Here is a 20,373-nt window from a genome sequence, read left to right on the forward strand (position 1 = left end):
TAAATAAAAAAACAACACTATATACTTAAATATATACATGTTAAACATATATCTATAAGTGTGTGTATATACTCTACATATGAGACCTATGTATACAGTAAATACATCAGTATGTTTTAATAACCACAAAAAAACAGCATATTTAAAAGTTGCAGGAACCATGGGAAAGTTGCTAAATGTGGTGACAAATCTTCCAAATTTGCAACCTTGCTACTTTTACAGCCATTTTTGGAGCTTAACAGCTCCTTCAAACTGAATTCCCTTCAAAAATCCTCCTTCTGGGTTCCACAGAAGAAAATAATGTCATTCACTTTCGGAGCGACATGAGGTTGAGTAAATGATGACATATTAAATTTTTGGGTGAAGCGCTCCTCTAAGCTTTGCCTTGCACGACTGCCTGGCTGATCTGGCGGTGTTGGAAACATCCTGTGAGGTGCTCGTAGCTTTGGAGATTAAGTGTGAATGCAGAACAGAAGATCCCTCCGCAGAAGAGCGCACTGGCCGTAAGCCTGTGGCTTATAGTGCCGCTGCTTCAGTAAATATATGAGGCGCTGTGAGAGAGCTGCGAGATGACTTCAGCCTCCAGCGGCAGGGCCGCAGAGTTTGGTGAGCTGTTCAACCCAATCAAAGTCAAAAGCGAAGGGATAAAGCAAGCGCAGCCACTTTCTGCGGTGGTGACCTGGATGATTGAAAGCCTTCACATATAGAATGCAGGATGTATAATGTATAATAAATGAGCGTAGCGGCTGTTCAAGGTGTGTGGAGACTGCTTTAAGCAGACACGAGCGTGATGAAGAAGATGATGATGATTTTATGTGTGAATCTCATGGCTCAGGGGTCTGGTTTAATGAGACATGGAAGCTAACAAGGTTAAAAACTGAAATGCTAAGTGTTCACGTCTCTCGGAAGGGTGTTGAATATTAAATCCACTGCTATTAAATATATTCATGCCTTGTTAGTTGATCCTTCAGTTAATATTCGGTATCTAGTGAAATATTTCAAGTACAGACACTAAGTGTGATGCACTGTATGCATACAGATAATTGCACATACTTCATACAAACAGCTTTAACAGTAAACAGTAAAGTATCATGCATAAAAAACAACCCCCCCATGCCAAATTGAAAATGGTTATTATTATACTTAACCATTCAGAGTAACCATGGATGTATAGAGAAATACAAAACAGTCCATATGATTCCTGCAAAATATGTAAAGTCATCAGAACTCATACTATGTCTTTGTCTATGGAAAAGACAAAAATTATTTGACAAAAATAGTAAAAATTCTGCAACACGTTCAATGTTTGCCTGTAATGTCATCAGACCCGTTAAGAAGGAGAGCAAAATGCAGATGAGAAATAAAATTACTCAATTAAAAATAAAATTACTAAACTAGGTTGGCTTGATCCAAATTTTTAATGTCTGATACGATACCGCAACCTTGAGTGTCCACTGATTTCATGCAAAGTCAATTAAATAGAAATCTTTATACATGTACACAACAACAACAAAAAAACCCCTAAGAATTCAGAGCTTATGTTTTTAAGTTTATGAGAATAAAAAAAAAAAAAAAAAAAAAAAAAGTTAGAATTTTAAGATAAAAATTTAGAAAACTGAGGAAGAATTTCAGAAGTGTAATTTATAGTATAAACTTGCAATTGAGAGATGCCAAGCTTTTAAATGGTAGCCTACTGTACATACAAATAAAAAGAGAAAAACACCCTAAAAAGTTGCTTAAATTAAAATAGCAGAGATGAAAAAACAGAATTAATATGTAATTTGCAGTGTCAGTAATTTGCAGCCTTGCTGGATGCTGATTCTACATTTTAATGGTTTGATCAACCCAAAGTGTCAACATGTTCTGGCTCGACCAGTGGCATGAGTTTACCAGTCTCCAGCTCTAAAAGGCTTGAACCGCAGCAGTCTCTTGCAGCTGTGTGCTCTACAGTATGGAATGCCAATCCTGCCATAATTAGAAATAAAATAATAAATGTACAAAGAAAAGTAAAAAAAAACTAAAATAAATAATTATTTATCATTTTATTTCCTTATTTATTTATTTTTTTTCACATTAATTTTTTTCCACTTTTATTTATTTTAAAATTTATGTATTTATTTACGTATTTACTTCCACATTTATTTATTTCTACAGACCAAAAAATGTAGAGTAATGAGGAGGGCGTGTTTTACCTCAGGAATAGCAATCGAGCCAGAATAGGTGAGGGGTAAGCTTTGAGGCCACAGTGACACCTTGTGGTGCCCAAATGAAATACAAGAAGTGTAGCCTACATGACGTGCCTGTTGATAGTGTGTGATGAATGACTTGGGCAATATGGCCAAAATCTTATATCACGGGTCAGTGGCAACTACAGACAGTGTAGCCGCCCCCCTAAGTGACTATTTTAATATACATATAAATATTAATAATACAATATAATTAGTGCCGAGATTCTTCACAGGAGTGAATAAATAGATCAATTGGCATGCTTCCCTCATGTGCTTTGATGGTCTAGCGGTAGAACTTCTGTGAAGTTGTTTGAATCCAAAAAAATATTATTATTTTTTTCCATTAAAACCAAAAGTGTTCATCAGTGATTGTATATCAAGAGCAGGGACACGTTTGTGTGCATTTTGTTTTGGTTTTGTGCTTTTACCAGAACGAAGCGCTCGATTGTCTGTGTTGTGCATGAGCGCCAAGAGAGAACCGAAAACAGTGGCAACTCGCCATGATTTCAAAAACAACACATTCCGGCGATAGATCACCTGTTATTTGACACACACCAACGAATTTCTTATCGAATGGAGATGTTTCTTTCTTTAGGTATAAAGAACGCTTAAAATACAATGCATATTTCAGGACAGAACGAGGCATCACACTTCCCGTGTGGACAGTCACAGCATCAACTGATTATAATGGGTTCTCTAGGTGTAGACATGGCTTTAGATACAATAAAGGCCGTGGAAACATGGTGGGTTCGTTTGTTGCAATCCATTCCACAGCCAACGTTCTTGGTTTTCTTCTTTATTGAATCCAGACAATTGGTTGATGAAACATTGATTAAAATTAAGATACAATTTATACAAAACGAAATTCACTTCAAAGAAAGGCTTTCTACAAAACAAAACTCAACGAAGTGGTCAAAATCATGTTTGACCCACTCCATGTCTCCCGACATATTGTGCATCTTATGAGCCCATCTTGGTCATGCTGTTCACTTTTCATAATCAACATAAATTAAAATAAAAAAATATTTATTATTCCCTAATATTTAAACATAAATAGGCCTATGAAACTAAATAGGAAACAACTTAAAATAGCCTACTCCGTCATTTTTGGCCATACAGATTAGTGCAAGATATCATTATATACTATAAATGGTCTACTTTTATTTGTGTACACTCACAATAAAAACAAAACCTTGTGCCTTTGTAAAATAAAAATAAAATTAATAATAAACAGGGTGCGCTTTCAGCCGTCTCTGAGAAACTCTTTCTGAAACACGTCTCAAAGATGAACTGAAACTCAACGAATAATTATCAATTTATCATATGCATATGGAAATGACATATAACAAATAAAACAAGACTATTTATTCTGTGGAATATTTTTAATAGTTTCCTATTGAATAGGCGTAATTTGCAGGTGGGACGTGTCTTGATATACAATCACTGATGAACACTTTTGGTTTTAATGGAAAAGAATTTAAACTTTTTGGGATTCGAACACAAGATCTCTGAAATGCTTGACAGAAGCTCTACCGCTAGACCATCAAAGAACATGAGGGAAACATACCAATTTATGTATTTATTCACTCCTGTGAAGAATCTCGGCACTAATTGTATTATTAATATTTATATGTATATTAACAGTCACTTCGGGAGGCTATACAGTGCATCTGTAGTTGCCACTGACCCGTGATATAAGATTTTGGCCATATTGCCCAAGTCATTCATCACACACTATCAACAGGCATGTCATGTAGGCTACACTTCTTGTATTTCATTTGGGCACCACAAGGTGTCACTGTGGCCTCAAAGCTTACCCCTCACCTATTCTGGCTCGATTGCTATTCCTGAGGTAAAACACGCCCTACCCCATTACTCTACGGACAAAGAAATGTAGAAATAAATAAATGTGAGAATAAATAAATGTGGAAATAAATATGTAAATAAATACATACATTTTAAAATAAATTAAAGTGTAAATAAATGTGGAATTAAAAAAAACAAAACAAATAAGGAAATAAAATTATAAACAATTATCTATTTTTGTTTTTTTTACTTTTCTTTGCACATTTATTTATTTATAATTATGGCAGGATTGGCATTCCATACTACAGGCCATGTTTTGCATCACGTTTGTGTGTGTTTTGCAGTCGCTCAGCATGTGTTGCACGTAGAAAGGCCCATCGCTCAAGCGGGTCCCTGAGGCCGTCCGCAGCTCAGTGTGATGACAGAACCGCGCGTCGCTGCTGCTCATCTGCACGGCTGACCCGAGGTGAACAGCAGTGTTGCCAAGTATAACGCGTTTCCTCCAAAACAGCACCTTTATTCTTGGCCAAGGTGCTTTGACAAGATTTCCGAATCTTTTTCCAACTAACCTTAACCTTTCCCCCCAGCAACTGCTTACCGTTGTGTTGTTTACTGTTCTGGGAGAATATCGATCGAAGGTTTGGTCTGAACAATTTCGCTGTAAACACATCACAAAAGTACATAACAGGGTCCAATACAAGCCCACGTTTAAAATGAGGTACTGTCAATTAAAGTCCATTTACTAACACACAGACAGTCTACAAAACCAAACCTCTGGAAACACAATGAGGAAAACAGACTGAAATATGCCATATGAAACACCGAGGCACTGTCATTAATGACTAAAATCAACACTATTAATGGTCAAACAACTGACACGCTTGAGAAACAGGCTCACTGGTCTCCTCTCGCCTCGGCCTTTAATGAGACGCCTGTGCCTGTTTGTCTTTTACAAGTTTTGACAGTTCGTGGAGAAATAAATCTTCCAGTGCTGTTTTACAAGTCTGCTTCTGTCTGGTGTCTTCCTGCATATGCACATATATTCAACTACGACTGTCATCCACACATATGAACACATTTTTCCTTTCTTCAAACAAGAACCGAACGTAAGACATTAACTTAAAAACCAACTTATTTATTTTATTTCTTTTTACGTTTCTAACATGATTAGAAGTTCACTGTTTTAATATTATTCTAATATTATTTTACCACTGTACATTTTTGAAGCTTGTTTTAGGATAACATAAAAAAAAAGGTAATTGGGACATTATCAGATTTTCTCAAAATGATATAAACAGAACAAAATTCTGAATTGTGAGATGAAATTGCAAGTTTATAATTTGTAAGACATAAACTTGCAACCCCCCACCCTGCGTTTTGAGATAAAAAGTTGCAATTAAATAATTATATTTAATTTTATTTTTATTCCATGGCAGAAACACCCTTCAATAGCAGATGAATTCTAATATATTACAGTCTATTTATTTGTTTAACATTTTCCTGGAACCTGCTTAAAAAAGTTCAACACCACCATTTGATGCATAATTATGGATGCATGACTATAGTGCTATTAAATGATTAATCGTGATTAATCTCATCCAAAATAAAAGTTTTGTTTACATAATATATGTGTGTGTACTGTGTATATTTATTACGTATATAAATACACACACATGCATGTATATATTTAAGAAAAATAAGTTATGTTTATATATTAAATACATTTATATATAAATTAAATTATATGAATATAAACATATACATATACATGTAAATATTTTCTAAATATATACTGTATGTATGTGTATTTATATATACATAATAAATATACACAGTACACACACATTTCTTTTGTAAACAAAAACTTATGGAGAATTTTGATTAGTTATTTATCTATTTAAGAGCATGTTTAGAATTACACTCTTACAATGGAAGTAATCATGCCAGCTTCTGGCGGCTGAATATAATTTCCAGCTGGTTTTCAACATCAGAATGTATGCAGACATACTATAATACTAACAGAGCGGAGACAGGTTTATGATTGGAATTTCAAGACAATGGTTTAGCACATCTGTTCACCTCCATGAAAACAAGGGGGTTACGTCATCTCTCTTCTTGGTATATTTGTACAAACATTGTGCACTTTATCTGCATTACACCATGATAACAGCTGCAAGACTGGATGTAACCTTATGTAGACAAGGTTATTGATCAATTCTACCACACTAGTCTAATGTGGACACACATAATATAACAGCAAAAAAGGACTTTTCAAAATGTGTCTTTTCAACTTCCAGTCAAGACTTAAGAACTTTTTTTAATAGAATGTACTGTATCTTCAATACAAGCGTATTTTGACTTCTTTCAGGTATAAACAAATTAAAAACAAGTGGAAACGATCTGTCAGTGTGCTGTTTTTATACCGCAAAGTCCTTCTGTTAATGAGCAATTTTTTCTTATTTTCTAGTTTAAATAGCCACATTTTCTGAAAAAAAGATAACTTGCATAACACTGCATAAGATACACTATATTGCCAAAAGTATTGGGTCACCCCCTTCTAACGAACAGGTTTGACTACTTTAGTAATTTCCATGAGTACAAATCTTAATGTTTAAGCATATAATGATATTCTAGGGAATTGTGTGCTTCTAATTTTATAGCAACAGTTTGGACAGGACCCTTTTCTATTCTAACATGACAGTGCCTCTGTGTATAAGGCAAGGTTCAAAAAGACATGATTGATTCAGTCAGTGTGGAAGAACTTGACTGGTCTGCAGAAAGCCCAGTCCTGATCCCAGCTGAAGACCTCTGGTGTGACTTTAAATGCAGACCTTGAGCCAAAAACTCGTCACCAAACCGAACAATTTGTCCCGGGCTTTGTGAATTTAAACAAAGGCCCTGCAGAGCATAACTGGACATATTTATATTCCCTATATAAATTACTATGGCTTTTACAGGCCTGGAAATCACAAATTTAAAATTCCTTGATACTCCCATGTGTGTGACGGACTTGCATGCTAATCTCAGATAGGTCACTGGACACTGACAGTCTTCAGCTGCACTGTCTGCGGATGCTGAAACCAAGAGCAATGAAGGAGAAACTGAGAGCGAGATGAGCCCTCGGGCACAAATGCCTCGTGCAGACTTCACCACCGACTGACGGGAGGCACGCATGAGAGTCCGTCCCGCCACAAATCACTCACGGGCTACGATCCATCCACGCCAGGCCCAAGAAATGGCTTTCTAATGACTTCACATTACGGCCTATTAGGATGCTACATTGATGTTTCTCTGCTGGATCTCACCGAGCAATTTGCTCTCTGTGTTTGTTCTCAGAATTTTAATGGCTGCCATTTTCATGTACAGTACGCAATGCAGATTTCTTTAGCTAACAAGACGGTATTGAGTGCGGAAAAACAGGTCTAAATGAGATGGATTCTAGATATTTATGCTTATATCCATCAAGGACTAATGCTATAATGAGGATGGTGAAGTCTTAAAAAAATCTAAACTATTCCAAGCAACAACTGTCAATAGTGTTTTAGTGCTAATGAGAACGCTGGAGGGAGGAAAGTTTCCTCTTAGTGATTTGTAAATGGATGTGAGCATGTGGGCTGCCAAAGAAAATCTGATATTGGCTCAAATAAATAAATAAATAAACGGCTGAAAGGAGAGCGCTTATCGCAAAGCCAAGATTGAATCAATTCTGAATACTGTGGAACGCTCCAGTGATCGAAAGACCTGTGAAATACACAAAGGTATTAAAATGACACAGTAGCATTATTTAATAGGGGAGAATGGTTGGTAATTGTCATGAATCAGGTCCATGGACTTCCATTCGCTCGCCACCAGAGGTCACTCCTCCATCACATTGACTCTCACATCGCACAGACTGTTTCACATTTACCCCGGACTACATTTCCCAGCAGCCATTTCACTAATCACACGCTCACACCTGAGAACTATCACACAATCACACACCCTACATAAACCTTGGACTTCCTTGTTCAGATCGCTGAGTATTGTTCTGCATATAGCACTCTCCTAGTGTTAGCTGCCTTACCGAGCCATTCTGTGTTTCTGTTGAGTTCCAGTATTGTTCTGCATTTTTTACTCTCCTAGTTTTAGCTGCGATACGGAACCTGTTTCTGATTTTCTAGCCTGTGTTTCCTACCGTTGTCTCACCATTTTGACTCTGTTTGTGCTTCACTTGGACTAATGCTCATGTTTCTGGATTGCCCCTCTTGTCAAGCCATCTGCATAACGTTCGCTGTGGACTGACTCGTGCCTGGTTTGGTTATTCTTGTTTCTCGTCTGTGCCATACACATGTTCGCTGGTGTTTTGACCACGTCTCTGTATAATAAAGCTTGCAAATGGATCTGCACGTCTCTCGTCTCGTTCACCCCGTTACAGTCATGATTCTACATATTTCACACTGTATGTGTCACAATAGTGGAATACCTAATACACAACTAAATGTCCAGTAAAAGGGACCCTGAGGTGACTGCTAAGTAGGGGTACTTGAAAAATTTGAGACACTTAATGATCAATCTTAACCTAAAATATTTTGTAAACATTCACGTCCATTTCATTTGTCGTCTACCTGAGCACAGAGGCCATGTGCTCAGTCCTGGTTATCACCAGTTTAGATCGTCTCATTAATCAAAGGATACGGGAAGTCGATGAGCGTTCCTGCAAGAGGGCGCTCACAGAGAAGCACTGTCAAATATTCATGAATCTCCTCTCTCTCACACTCTCTTCTGACATGTGAGAAAAAGTCGCGGTTAACCCTTATTCTTTGATGCTTTCCTTCAGAAACAATGGCCTGTTTACAATCCAAGAAGCCTTGGCAACTGCAGAGCAACATCTGTTTGTTTGTGGCACTCAATGCCTCGGCAAGCCACCAAAAAGTCTCAGTGTCGTAATTCGAGAAAAATAAAGGCCTTCAAACTCTGTACCTTGGCAGGTGGGTAACGTTCCGCTCCAGGTGCCGTTGTGGGTGCAGGTGCGGCTAACAAAGCTCCCGTTCTCCATCAGGTAGCCGGGCTGACAGGAATACGTCACGTTCTGGCCGATGGTGAAGTCCTCGCCGAACCTCAGGCCGCTGGCAGGTACGCCCGGATCCCCACAACTGATCACTATTAGAGCAGAAGAACGACAGCGCTCCAGATGTAACGCTTGGAAGAAAGCGCATTATGGAAATATATGTCTTGAAACAGTGACACCATTATTTGTGCGAGCGTACATTAAGAGTCTAAACACACAACATCATTAAACTGTTTATGGATTCAAGACTGTCTCCCAGGGAAACTAAAACTAAACAAACAATGATTCTGGATGCTTCTGTTACAGTTCTGCCTGTCAAGCACGGTCAAGCCTCGGGTTAGACACTACAGCTGAAAAATGGCACATTTTGTCATCGAGCAGAACAACATCTTCAGTTCAACAACACTTAAGACTGTCAAAGCATTATCTGAGCTGCATCAAGCCCCTTATTGCATTCATAATACTATCATTGCAATAATATTCGCTAGTAAACAATCATTTTATAGGTTATATTCATTAGAGGTGTTTGCTAAAGCAAGAATATCTGACTATTACTAATACTTTTACTACATATTCAACCTCAGAATGTAACTCGCCTTCATGATTTGGGGTCAGTAAGATTTTTTTTTAAAGAAATGAATACTGTTATGCACCAAGGATGCATTAAATTGACCAGAAGTGACAGTAAAGACATTTATAATGTTAGAAAACTTCCATTTCAAATATATATATATTTTTAAACTTTCCATTCATCAAATAATCCGGAAATAAATTGATCATGATTTCCACAAAAATATTAAGCAGCACAACTGTTTTCAACATTGATAATAATAAGAAATTATATATGAGAAATACAATTAATTTATATTTTAATGTGTCAATAAATATAAGAAATTATTTCTGAAGACTGCTGAAAATTCAACTTTGCATTAAAAAATGAATTGCATTTTAAAATATATTCAAACAGTTATTTTGAATTGTAACAATATCTCACAATATTAACGTTTCTACCCTATTTTTGATCAAATATGTAGCTAAAAAATGTAAAAATCTTACAGATCCCAAACATTTGAACAACAGAGTATCCATATCAATTTACAATGCTCATGCATATTTATAAATCATTAATTTAAATGATTTAAAAAATGATTACTGATTTAAAAAATGTCTATTATAATTTTACATTTTTATGATTTAATCAATTAGCATGATCAATTTACGAACCCCCTGCAGTTCCTTCACAAACCGCTCAGGAAACTGAAAAAGTATATTCTATTTCATAATGTAATGACAATGTAATATTTAATGCACTGCACATTGTTGGTAGCAGAATAAATAAATATTATTTGTTTTTGTTTGATATCAATATGGTACAATATTATTCTATTCAAATCAACGTGACTATCAAGTTAGGCCAAAAATAATCTATTACAATACCTAAAAATATGTAACGTAATAGATGAGATTTTCATCATGAAATTTGAAATCAGTAATGTGCTACAATTTATAAGTAATCTTTCCAGCACTGGCAAGCAACTACTTGGAAACCACCTAGAACAGCCTAGCAGCAACCATCTAAGATATTAAAAATAACATGTACAGATGAATCATGCTGGATTATCTGCGTGTTAGCCTGAATTCGCATTAACAGTACTGCTACAAAGTCAACGGTTACATGACATTTTAAAAAGACTAATTATTGCAAGTTTTAAAATGCATGTAAGCGCAGTGCATTTGGGGCGGGACTTCCTGTTCCTGACTAATCAATGCCAGATGGGGGGAGTGTTTAATTACATTCATCATTTGTGCCATTCTGAAATGACTTCACCTTTAACATCCACAGTTTATCTTGTCACATCAACAAAGAGCATCTCTTCGGAGCGTTGAGTAATGTCATGTGAAATTCACCGCAGTCCTGCAGCACTCCCCTGCTCATTATTCTCCCACTACCCTGACATCAATCTCGCATTATAAGTCAGCGTGAGATTGATTCTGCCTGTCATCTCATCCTACTATTACTTAGACAGCGGCAGTAATAAATCTGGTTCCATTAATGAGATTGAACGAGGTGAACAGGGTCCACATCTAAGCAACAACAACCGCATGATAAGATGGTTGGGCTAATTACAAATGGGCGTCTCGTTATAAAGGAAAGTCTTTCCTGTTCGAATGCCAACATTTATTGAGAGATGCAGTTGGGGGGAAAACAAAACAGATGAAGGAAAGCTTGAACATTTTTGCCTTTTTCCAGGATGTAAGACAACAGCTTGGGTACATACGGGTGCAGTTGGGCTCGCTGCCAGACCAGGTACCGTTCGCCAGACACTGACGGGAGGGAGAACCCGAGAGCCGGTATCCATCCACACATGAGTAGATGATGGAGTGAGAGAAGGTGGTGCCATGAACACGCGAAATGCGCCCATTAGCCGGAGTCCCAGGATTCCCACATTGAACAGCTATTGGATGAAAAAGAATCGCATTAGCAGAAAAACACACGTCCAGATGGGTCATTTCCTTCATGCAGGACTTTATGAACATGATAGCCTTTGAAAAATGAATTTGCTTGTGATTACAGGAGGTATGCTGTAATAGTAAATGATTTTTCAAAGTTGCAAATAAATATTATTGGAGCACATCTTACAAGAAAATACCATTTTAGTTTTTCTACTTAAAAAAAAAAAAAAAAAAAAAAAAAAAAAAAAAAGTATTTCAATGTGCTGCTTGCCATTTCTGCTATTAATTTAGTGATTTTTTGAGTGATTTTTTTGCCAGTGTATTTGTATAAAATGTCATAGCAGACTTTCTGGAAATTTACTTTGTTTATTAACTACATCTATTAGAAAAATATTTTTGTTTATTGAAATAAAAAAAATAAAAAAAAGCTAACTGAAATAAGTTAAGGCCAAAGTACTACAATTACTAAAACTGAAATAAAAATAAATTAAAACTAAAAAATACTAAAGGAAATCATAGTAATAATAAACATCACAACAGCACATGATAGCATTATTCAAATTAAAATAAATAAAAAAAATATTTATTTTAAGCCAATTCCAAATATTAATAAACAGTACAATAATATACTTTATGACTAACAAATAAATAAGTATATTAAAAAAAAAATCGATTTTCTCCAAAAAATTTACACACACTCTCAGAAAATTTGCTTTGGTGTAGTGTTGTTATTGTTAACTACAACTAAAACTATTAAAAATAATTTATGTTAAGTGAAATAACGTTGAAACTAAATAAATTATAAATGTTAGATGGAAAACTTAAAAGAAAATTACATAGTAGTAACATTGCTAAAAATGAAATAAAAGAAATAAGTCTAAATAGCAAGAAAAAACGCACAAAAGCACATAAAATTGTAACTAAAAAAAAAATAAAAATCTAAATAAAAAATAAAATCAGACTTTAGTTTGAGGACCAGTTCTCAAATATTAACAAACTATTAACTATGGCTTATGCCTCAATACATTCCTAATTTGCTTTTTAATAGTTAGTAAGGTAGTTTTTAAATTTAGGTATGTTGCAGGATTAAGGGATCTAAAATATGGTCATGCAGAATGAGGCATTAATATGTGCTTTATAAACACTAATGAACGACCAATATATGCTAGTAATATGCATGCTAATAAGCAGCTAGTTAATAGTGAGAACTGGTTTAAAGCAGAGGTGGGTAGTAGTGAGTTACATTTACTTTGTCACATTAACTTGAGTAAATGTTTTGGGTAACATACTTTTAGAGTATATTTAAAGATGGGTACTTCTACTCTTACTCAAGTACATTTTTAGTGAAAAAACTGTACTTTTACTTCGTTACTGTGGGCTTTATCTTTATCTTAATGCAATACAAGTTAAAAATGCTTCAATTTATTCCAAACGCGCCGTCTACTTTTCTTTGGGCAATGAGCGATGCCCATTCACAAATTATTAATTCTTTTGAGTCAATTCTGTTCAAAGGCATGATCAAACCAGTTGGCAAACCGGCGAATTGGTTTGCGAATCAGCTTGAATGATTCGTTCAGTTCCCTGCCGCACGCAGCTCTGCGCAGCGGCACAATTAATATTGATATTTTCACAATATTTGCGCTTTTTTTTTTTCAAGAACAGATGGAAGACGATCCGTCAGTGTGCATTTGTTTCGTTATGTTCAGATGTTTGGTAGCGGTCATGTGAGGAGTTTTCTCTCTTCTCTGTGTCAGAGGTTATATATATAATACATAATTAATGTACTATAAAATATAATTTAATTCAGTGATGCAAATAAGAATTTTCATCAGCTGTTTTCAGAGTCATATGATCCTTCAGAAATCATACTAATATATTGATTTATTACCAGTGTTGGAAACAGTTTTGCTGCTTAATATGTTTTGGAACCATTATGTTCAGGATTCTTTAATGAAGAGAAAGCTAAAAAGAACAGCATTGATAGTAAATCAACATATTGGAATGATTTCTGAAGGATTATGTGACACTAACTGAAGACTGTCGTAAAGGCTGATGAAAATTCTGATTTGCATCACTGAAATAAACTACATTAAAAAAACATTAAAAAAATTTTGAACGGCAGTGTGTGTGTGTGTGTGTATACACACACACACACACACACTACACATAAATTGTATCTATATATCTAAATAAAATAGACATATACAGTATATGATCCAAAGTAACTACTTGAGTACTTTTTTATCCCATAATTTTTTACCCTTACTCAAGTAACTATTCAGACTATTACTTTTACTTGAGTAAATATTTCTATAAGTACTTTTACTTTTACTTGAGTACAGTTTTTGGGTACTCTACCCACCTCTGTTCTAAAGCTAATTCAAAATGTTAAAAATATATAATAGTACTTCATTGAACACAACTTGACTATTCTATACTCATTTGGATTGATTTTGAAGAGCCTGATTTGTTTTAACTTGGATATTTTTGCAAAGGTAATAGACTTTCAGTTTTCTCCCCTCACGCACGGCTTGAGTGGGGTTAAACTGCAGGAGATGTTGGTGTTTGTTCGGCCTGGAAAATCACAGGGGGGCATGATGGGATTTAATGCAAGACAAGCTGTTAGACCAGAGCTGCGTAGCAAAAACATTCAAGCTTGAGAAATTTCCGCCTCCTGGGACCTGCGCGCTAACAATCTGTAAATCTGTTTTATAGCCCAGCATGGTGCTGGACCGCAATAACCTGTCACCCTCGAGATGACACGGACAATGCGTCAGACTAAAAGAGCTGCAAAAGCAGCAGAAAAAAACACTTTCCTCAGAAGCCTCCGGTGCAAGGTCGTCTTTTGCGTGAATTACAGAACACATGAATGCCGTGACACCGGCTCAAATGTTCGACGAGACAAAAGACTTCTCATTTGATGCATATCAGTGTCCCGGTGTGTACTCGTGCCGCTCCTCGCTGTGCACATGCATTATTCATGGCGTCTTAAGGAGTTACTTACGTTTGCAGGTAGGCTGACGGCCCGACCAAGTGCCGTTGGGGAAGCATATCCGTTCTGCCGAGCCGTAGAGTGTGTGACCCGTGGCGCAAGTGAAGCGCACTTTAGCGTGCTGCTGAAAGCTGCCCTCCTCTCGGGTGGCATGGGCCGGCGTACCCGGATCCCCGCAGGCACCCCGTTTATCACCTGCACAGACAAGTGCACATATATTCTAGATACTATATTCTAGATACTGTTCTGCATACTTCATCCTCATGTTTCCAGCTGAGCGAGCACATGTATTTTTCTACTTGGACAGAAACAAACTGCATGTTTCTTCTCTTAAAAAAAAAAAGAAGTTTGCTGGAAGTTTGTGCACCCCATGGGAGACTGAAACTGCAGACTTAGTCAACATGTAAGACATAATACAGTTAGTCAGCCATTATTACAACATAAACTCAAAGCCGAGGGGTCTTGTATCACACTAAAGCAGTTCATTTCGCCATAACGGCCAGCTGACTCTACACTATCTTGCTTATTGCTAAATAAATAAACAGATATTTGAGTTGAAATAATTACTTCCAAATGGCAAACAGTTTCAGCTTTCAAAAGCCTCACTTTTTTTGCTAGTTATTTATGCATTAATTATGCATTTGCCAACAGATTAAAAAAATAAACCATTTAAAATATATTTTCTGAAAACAAGTCTTAATATATTACAATTTTGCAAGGAAGTATATTTATCTTGTTTTAGGGATAGATATTAATATATTTTTAGTGGATAAATAAATAAATACATAAAATAAACAATACAAAATATAATTATTTTACTGTTAGCATATTAGAATGATTTCTGAAGGCTTATGTGACACCGAAGACTGGAGAAATGACGCTGAAAATTCTTAAAATATATAAAATTATAAATATTATAATATTTATTTTAATATTAAAAATGAAAACAGTTCTCCAAGTATTTTTTTTTTATTTAATGCTTATTATTTCACAGTATTACTGTTTTACTTTATTTTTGATATAATAAAAAATAAATAAATAAAATAAACTGTAATTTTTTGTATTTTGTCCAGTAAAAATATGTAAATATTCCTATATCTATATATATCTATATCTATATATATAGATATATATATATATGGAAATGTGTGCATATATGTATGTGTGTGTGTGTGTAGTATTTGTGTTATCATAGATTTCAGTTGCTTTCAAGGGAGTTAACTGGAAATAAAGGTTTCATGTCAAGTGACTATTCACACCAGCCATGTCAAAATGTCCACATGAAATATATGAAATATAGACAGTCATTTGTAGTGTCAAATACACCCATAACCCTTTTCTCATCCTTCGAAACTCAAACTCTAAACTAAAATGTGATCATAGATGTGACCGCTGGGATTAAATGGATTAATGAAAGACAATTTGACAGCAAAACAGACCTGCTCAGTGATGTATCGGAGACATTATAAATGCAAGCGGGACCAGCGCTGCCCTCGGATCAGTTGAGAGCTTCTTTTGGCCACAGAGGAGTTTTTCAGTGTGCCGAACTGCCACAGCTCAAATAAAGAGCAGTTACGGATCTCAAAGGAACACTTCCCCTGTTCTCTGAGCTGTCACTCACCATGCTGTTTCAGAAGATTTGAGGAGAGGAACTTTCTGTGCGTGAAAATACTATTTGATTGAGCTTACACAATCTTTTTGCTCACCTGCCTCGTACGATTAGGTAGAGATATGAACTATGACAGCCAATAGAAAAGCAAAAACAATGACAACAGCTTTTTATTACTGGAAAATCTCCCACTTCCTCTTGCATTTCACCTCTGCTCTAGCTTGTTTCCTAGCTTTCTAATAAACCTGTATGCCATAAATATTGCTTGCTCTGTGACGAATCGCTTATGTTCCTCTATTGTAAGTCACTTTGCATAAAAGTGTCTGCTGAATGCATAAATAATGAACAGCTCAGCAAAAAATATATATATTTGTACTTTTTTACTGCACTTTCGTGTCTTTCCTAACTCCCATGGCTTAATTTATTCCATGAAACAGAAAAGAAGATGTTTTGAAGAATGTTCATACCGCTCCATGTCTTCATAAATGTGAATAGATGTTGTTCAGTTAAAAAAGTCTTCAATTTCAAGTCTTCTGAAGATATTTGTGTGACAAACAGACTAAAATTTAACTCTGAAATCTAATTTCTGTACATTCAAATCTATTAGTAAAGTAAATTTATCTTGTTTTAGGACATTACATTGATGGTGAAGACTTTTATACTGATATGAATGATTTATAATTCCACAAAACATTACACAAAACAACTGTTTCCAACATCGATGATAATAATAAATGTTTCTCGAGCAGCAAATGATTTCTGAAGGATCATGTGACACTGAAGACTGGAGTAATGATGCTGAAAATTCAGCTTTGATCACAGGAAAAAATTACATTTTAAAATATAGAAAACAGTTACTTTTACTGTATTTAACTTTTGTATGATAATAGATACATAGTTTTTCCCAATAAAATATATATTCACACAGAAATCTTATTTCTGTAAATTCAAATCTATTGTATGACTTCACAAGACTTAAAATATTTCAAACGAGTAGGTGTTGTTTGTCCTTTTTTGAGCTTGACGGCCCAGTCGGTAGTTTTCGTCTCCTTTTGAGTTTCAAACGAGAAAGAAACTCACATACAGGATTGGAACAACACAAGGGCGAGAAAATGACAATTTCCACTGATGTGTGAACTACTCCTTTAAAAGACACATGAAAACACATATTGCCATTTTGAAGTGCAAAAACCAGGCGAAATTCTCAAGAGAAACAATTAGACGCATTTATATGTTGTTCCTGGCGAGAAGACGAATTTGCAGGCACGTGAGAGATGCGACACATTTTCCAAATGACAGTGTGATATGCAACAGGCTATCAATTATCATCTAGCGGCTGCCAGCAGAATTCATTAGCATAAATAATTATGGTAAAATATTAATTGAATAGAGCCGGACAGTACATGTCGCAGACACTCCGAGCACCGAGCCCTGTTTGAGTCAACCGGTGACCCGGAAATCAAATCCTTTTTAATTACGTGTACCAGCACCCCGAGGCCAATCAGAAAGCTCAGACTCAACAAACGGCCCGTGAACCCGAGGGAACGACTAACCAGTGATTAAAAGCAGCCGTAGGGCAAGTGTCGTCCGGTTCCACCACACTGCTGCTTAACTGGATCTCTATACATAAATAAACAGAAAAACAGCAGCACTCCATGATAGCGCCGTGTTTTTCCAGTCAAATACTTTCGCTTTAGTTCATTAGAAATCTGGGACATTGCTTTTCTACTCTGCGGCACAGAAAATGAGGGGCGGATTGTACTCATCTGACATCATTCCAAGCATGCTGATGTACTGCAGAGAAAGAAAGATGCATGCAGAGAGAGAGAGAGGGGAGAGAGAGACCCTATTCACAGCCGTTTGTTCAAATATCCAACCCCGATAAAAAAGAAAGGTGTCATGATGGAGAAAGGGCTGACTTTTCTTCCTCATTAACCTCAATCGCTCTGACGTCCTGCCTTTGTTGGCGAGTTACGAACAGACAGGTCTCCGAAAAGATCGGTCCCACCTCAAGCGGCCATGAAACAGCCAAGGCACAAAGCCACGGATCTCTTGATGGACAATGTAAGAGCTGTGTGTGTGCTTATACAACCTTCATTAGATTCTTCTACAAAGGTGAAGCTGTTGAATACCATGAACGGTTCTAGTTTCCATTAATTGGCGCAGCAGTGAGGTGTGAATTCACGTTAAAGGACGCCCACCAGTAGCTTAGCGGGGTATAATAAGGTTGTGAAGTTCGTTACGTAAGGAACTCTGATTCAAATGGCAGTGCAAAACGCTATTGATTTTGTTTGCCATCCATATTTTATCATGTAGTAGTGGCTTTTAGTCTTTAGTGAAATTCATTTTGCCAAATAATGTGAGGCAAAAACAACTAAAACTCCCACGAAAGAAAGCAGGCACTGCAGGGGATGTGGAGTTTTCTTATCTTAAACAAAAACATGTAGCTGGAAATGCTTTAAAATGAAGCCATTTTATATTTTTAGTGGAAAGACAAAGCATTGTATTATTATAATTAAGACTGATTATAAGTAAATGCACACATATAATATATGTCCTATTGCACTGGAGTTATAGATGTGGGAAAATCTTAAAATATACTAAATTATAAATAATATAATGAATATTACATTTTAAAATATATTAAAAAGAAAACAGTCATTGCAAAATTATTTTGAAAAGATATTATGGTTATTATTTCACAACATTATTGTTTTTACTGTATTTTTGATCAAATAAATGCAGGCTTGGTGAGCATAAAATACTTGTTTTCCCCTCAAAAATATAATAGTATTTTTGTCTTTGTCTTTTTGTCTATATATACACACACACACACACACACACACATATATATATATATATATATATATATATATATATATATATATATATATATATATTAGGGATGGCATGATACATGTATTCGTACCAAACCGTCATGGTACGGACATCTCGGTTCAGTGCATGAGGCCTTACAACGAATACAGGCAATTCACCCTCAATCCAGAAGGGGGCGCCTGCAGCAATGCAACACTGTTTGATAACCGCCAGCAGAAGAACAGCGAATGCCATGAGTTGCGCGCTTGAAAACAAAGCCCCCTAGACAGTGACCATGTGCTGATTCTGAACACGTCTCTCACATAGACAGACAAAAGCGTATACTTTAAAGGCTTGTGCATGCAACTGTTTGCGAAATGGAGCTTTGTGCTCGTGCATCCTACCTCTCTCATTCAGCACAAATCCAAATATTCCATAATATTTCCATATTTGCGATGCAACGTATCTGAATGCAAAACTATTATTTATTATGTAAATGATAGACTTTGTACTTAAGTAGCGTTCCAACGGTGACACAGAGGCGGGTGCGCTGATGTTTGTATTTTATTAAATTTTTTCCCCCTTGTTTATCTGTTAAAAAAAATAAAATATATTTCAAGAATTTATTGCTTGTATGTATATATGTACCGCAGATTATATATATAATGCAATACAATATTTAGTATTACTACTGTACTACTGTTCAAAATAAATTAAAAGAAACCGAGCATAGTAGATTTGTTGTTTTTTCTTGTTGTAACGAAATTGTATCGAACCGTGACCCCCGAATCGAGGTACGTACTGAACCGTGACATCTGTGTACCATGCCACCCATAATATACACTCACCGGCCACTATATTAGGTACACCTGTTCAATTGCTTGGTAACACAAATTGCTAATCAGCCAATCACATGGCAGCAACTCAATGCATTTAGTCATCTAGACATGGTGAAGACGACTTGCTGAAGTTCAAACCGAGCATCAGAATGGGGAAGAAGAGGGAATTTAAGTGTAAGTAATTTTATTTGTCACATACATAATCATACAGAGTATAACCAGCAGTGAAATGTAGGTATTATAGGAAGAGATACAGCTTGACATGAGGAGAGGGGGGAGAAAAAAATAATTCACAGACTATATTCTTATGAGAGTACAGTGTGAAAACAGATAAAACATCCCAGCAACAAAAAGCACATAGTCAATCAACAACATAGTCACACGACTGCAACAGGGGAGTAATCCAGTTCCGGCAAGTAGCCATCTGGTCCTGCAGCCATTCTCGGCATCGGTCGGACCCGTTTGTCAGGCTGGCGGAACAAAGCGGCGAATGCGAGGGTGAATGCATATCTGTGTATGTGCGTATGTGTGTGCGTATGTGCCTGTGGAGCCGCCACGCTGGTATACAAATCAGGTTATTT

At 36.1% G+C, this 20,373-nt stretch overlaps 1 protein-coding gene across 1 annotated transcript in view; it reads right to left on the minus strand.

Annotated features, from left to right (window-relative positions):
* The window catches only part of csmd3a (CUB and Sushi multiple domains 3a), a gene marked incomplete at both ends in the record, with an annotated part of 275,340 nt that overhangs the window by 23,499 nt on the left and 231,468 nt on the right, over positions 1-20,373 (minus strand). The window contains 3 exons of the mRNA XM_079429665.1: positions 8,994-9,173; positions 11,361-11,537; positions 14,540-14,722. Coding sequence (XP_079285791.1) covers positions 8,994-9,173; positions 11,361-11,537; positions 14,540-14,722 — 540 coding nt within the window. The remainder of the gene's footprint in view (positions 1-8,993; positions 9,174-11,360; positions 11,538-14,539; positions 14,723-20,373) is intronic.

This window comes from Barbus barbus, assembly GCF_936440315.1.
Source record: "Barbus barbus genome assembly, chromosome: 12".
Taxonomy (NCBI): Eukaryota; Metazoa; Chordata; class Actinopteri; order Cypriniformes; family Cyprinidae; genus Barbus; species Barbus barbus.